Source organism: Aureococcus anophagefferens (assembly GCF_000186865.1).
Source record: "Aureococcus anophagefferens unplaced genomic scaffold AURANscaffold_3, whole genome shotgun sequence".
Lineage (NCBI taxonomy): Eukaryota > Pelagophyceae > Pelagomonadales > Pelagomonadaceae > Aureococcus > Aureococcus anophagefferens.
Window position 1 is genome coordinate 2,867,245 of NW_008705563.1, and position 3,927 is coordinate 2,871,171.

Below are 3,927 nucleotides of genomic sequence, written 5' to 3' on the forward strand. Positions count from 1 at the left end.
TCCTCCTGCGTGACGACTGCGCCGGGGACGCGCGGTTTCGCGGAGCGGCGGCGGCCGCGCGCGCGCACCGGGGTGGTTCGCCTCGGCGAGCGGTTTCTTCCTCGGAGACGCGTCGCCGTTTTTGTGCTCGTTCTCCGCCTCGTCGTCCGACTCCGAGTCGTCGTCGTCGTCGTCGTCCTCATCGTCGTCGTCGTCGTCCTCGTCATCCTCGTCGTCGTCCTCCTGCTGCTTCATCGCCCGCTGGAGCACCTGGCGGTACTCGAGCATGAGCTCGTTCGCCGGCTCGTAGGTCAGCACTGCGGGCGGCGGGCGTCGGCGCGCGCGCGCCGCGCGAGCACGGGGACGCACCTCGCTCGACGAGGGACGACGCCCGCTCGTACTCCTTGGCCGTGATCGCCGCGAGCAGCTGCGAGCGGGGGCGCGCGTCTCTCTTTTTAGCGCGCGCGCGCCGCCGTCGCGACGCGCCTCGCTCGTGAGCTCCTCGGGGGCCGAGGCCGGCGTCGAGCGCGTATCTCGGTCTTCGATGGGCATGGCGAGACGCGCTCGGGGGCAGCCCGCAGCGGACACAAACGATGGAAGTATTAATGAGCTGCAAGTGACTGAGGTAAACAAGTAAAGTAAACATGTAATAAGCGCAACGGCTTACGACGCGAGATGGCTCTCGGCAGCCCGGGCGGTGGCATGTCGTCGGACTACGAGCTGTCGGAGATCATGCAGCGCGTGCTCGCGCGCCCCGCGAGCGAGTCCGAGGCGCGCGTCGCCTTCGGGAAGCTCAAGCGCAAGTTCCGGCGCCTCGGCGACGAGGTCGTGTCCGGCGTCATCCAGGCGCGTGCGGACCCCAAGGTCGTCGTGGGCTGCGAGTACAACCTGCGGGACGGCATGGTGCCCGGGTCGCAGACGCGGGCGCCGCCGCCGCCCAAGGAGCAGGGCGGGTCGCTGAGCCTCATCTTCGAGTTCTACAGCAAGCTGCAGAGCCCCGGCTTCCAGATGGGCCGCGGCCTCACGTACGAGGAGATCAAGAACTGCAACGAGCGCGTGAGCTTCTTCGAGCTCATCTGCTTCTGCCGCGACTTCAAGATCGTGCCGCGCCTCGCGTCCAAGTCCACGCTCCAGTACCTCTGGAAGGTCGCGACGGCCAAGTGCAACCGGTCGGCCGGCAACGCGGGCGACGGCGACCAGAGCCTCCGGGACGCGGGTCTGGATTTGGAGGAGTTCCTCATGATTTTGGTGCGCATCGCCCTCGTCGCCTACGCGACCAAGGCCATCGGCCAGCCCCAGCTCGCGGTGCAGCACCTCATCCGGTTCCTCGATTTGGAGCACGTCGAGAAGATCCGGCACCACATCCGCACGCAGGGCCGCGAGACGCAGCGCCACGTCAACTTCCGGAGCGCCGGCGAGCTCGAGATGGGCTACGGCCGCAAGGCCCTCGAGGAGAAGAAGGAGGAGATCGCGAAGCGCGCGCGGAAGGCGTCGCGCGCCGCGATCGTCTTCTCGTCGTCGCAGCTGAGCCTCCTCGCCAAGGCGCCGAAGATGGACGACTTCACGACGGTGAACAAGGTCAACTTCCTGAGCGTCGCGTCCCAGGTGCTCCTCGCGTCCTTCGACAAGGACATGGCCAACTTCCTCGAGCCCTACTGCAGTCTCCGCGCGGCGCAGCACTGGGTGCCGCTCGACGCGCTCGGCGTCGACGGCGGCACGCTCGAGCGGGGCCAGCGCTACGGCGTGCGCATCTGCGTGCTCAACCGGAGCGCGGAGACGCTCGTCGTCACGGACCTGCGCAAGACGGGCGACGCGGGCGCCGCGGTCCGCGCGATCTTCGACCCGAACCCGTTCGTGCCGGGCCTCACGCGCCACGTCGAGCTCCTCATCGAGCCGTCGCCGACGCAGGGCGGCGAGTTCGTCGGCACGGTCGACGTCGAGGTCTCGTCCAACGCGCGCAAGACCAAGGCCTTCGTCGTGTCCGTGCCGCTCTTCTTCCGCGTGGAGTCGGTCCACGTCGCCGTCCACGAGGCCGAGGCCGAGCCCGAGCTCGGCAACCTCGGGCCGAAGCGCCTCGCCCAGGTCGGCTCGCACCACCGCCTCCGCCACGGCGCCGGCGACGACGGCGACGAGTGGCTCCACTCGAGCGACTACTAAGATTGTGCTTTTTTAAGGGAGAGTCCAGTGGAGACTCCTCCTGGACCAGGTGGTTGCACTTCACCTTTCAGGTGATGTGCACAACTTGCAATCGGCCAAGGTCTCCGAGTCGGCCCAGGCCTGCGCCTCCGCCGCGCGCATCAGCATCGCAGAGCTGCACCGCTGCAGCCGCGCGCCGCAACCAATGAGCGCGCAACTGTCGCGCGTGCTGCGGCGCGTCGGCGTCGGCCAGCTCACGGCGACGTCCGACCACGCGTCGAACCTCGCGGCGGCGTCGCAGCTGTGCCGGCAAGCCAAGAGCGCCGGCGCCTGCCTGCTCTGCCTGCCCGAGGCCTTCTCCTTCATCGGCGCGGCGGCCGCCGAGACCGTCGCCCAGGCGGAGCCGCTCGACGGCCCGCGGCTCGGAGCGTACCGCGCGCTCGCGCGCGAGCACGGCCTCTGGCTGAGTCTCGGGGGCTTCCACGAGGCCGGCGCGCCCGGCGGCCGCGTCTTCAACACGCACGTCGTGCTCGACGCCGCCGGCGCGACGCGCGCCGAGTACCGCAAGATCCACCTCTTCGACGTCGACGTGCCCGACGGGCCAGTGTTGATGGAGTCGCGGTCGACGGCGCCGGGCGCCGCGGCGTGCGTCGTCGTCGACGCGAGCGACGAGCTGGGCTTCACCTTCGGCCTCACGACCTGCTACGACCTGCGCTTCCCGGAGCTCTACGTCGCGCTCGCGCGGTCGAGCGGCTGCCACGCGATCCTCGCGCCGAGCGCGTTCACGCGGCCGACGGGCGCCGCGCACTGGCACCTGCTGCTCCGCGCGCGCGCCGTCGAGAGCCAGGCCTACGTCCTCGCCGCGGCGCAGAGCGGGACGCACAACGAGAAGCGCGCGTCCTACGGCGCGCGGCCCGCGTCCGCGGACCTCGTCTCGTACGGCGCCGCGCGAGGTCGTTCGCCGTCGCAGGCCACGCGCTGGCCGTCGACCCCTGGGGCGAGGTCGTCGGCGACTGCGGGCCCGACGCGTCGCCCGCGCTCGTCACCGTCGACATCGACCTCGACAAGATCGCCAAGATCCGCGCGAAGATGCCCATCCAGGCCCACCGCCGCGGCGACGTCCTCGGGCTCCTCCAGGCCGACGCCGCGTGAGGGCGTGCGCTTCTTTCTAAACTTGCGATGCTCGGGCCTGTGATGCGCCTCCCCTACGGCGTTCCGACGGCCTGCTTGAACAAATTCTTGATGTTGCAGTGCACTCCGTAAATGCACCAACAAGATACGTGGGCGACAGTCCGCCGGGACCTAAGACAGTCCGTCGTCGATAGTTCACTGCGGTCCGTCGGGTAACAGCTACCGAATTGGGCTTAACAGTCCGTCGTCGATAGTTCACTGCGGTCCGTCGCGTAAGAGCTACCGAATTGGGCTTAACAGTCCGTCGTCGATAGTTCACTGCGGTCCGTCGGGTAACAGCTACCGAATTGGGCTTGACGTCGCGGGCCTCGACGTCGCGGGCCTCGTCCGGGTCGATGTTCCTTGTCGACAACCTGCCCCCCCTGAGGGCGGACGAGACCGTCGTAGCCCTCGGGATTGAGGGCTCGGCGAACAAGGTAGGCGTTGGCATCGTTCGCTACGACGGTCGCAGCGGCGCGCGGCGGCGCGACGTCTTCGCGCGCAACGAGACCCGCGCGCGCGCCGCCCGCGCGAGCGCGCACCGCCCGCACGAGCGCGCGCCGCTCGCAGGCGAGTATGCGATCCTCTCCAATCCGCGCGAGACGTACGTGACGCCGCCGGGGAGCGGCTTCCGCCCGCGGA

General features: G+C 69.5%; 1 protein-coding gene across 1 annotated transcript; it reads left to right on the forward strand.

Moving 5' to 3' along the window:
• Positions 1–2,320: 2,320 nt before the first annotated feature.
• NIT1;1 (hypothetical protein) lies at positions 2,321–3,267 on the forward strand (the record flags this gene model as incomplete). The annotated part of the gene is made up of 2 exons (XM_009035594.1): positions 2,321–3,033; positions 3,069–3,267. 2 exons carry the CDS (start codon positions 2,321–2,323, stop codon positions 3,265–3,267), a joined length of 912 nt encoding a protein of 303 aa, XP_009033842.1.
• Between the last annotated feature and the right edge of the window lie 660 nt (positions 3,268–3,927).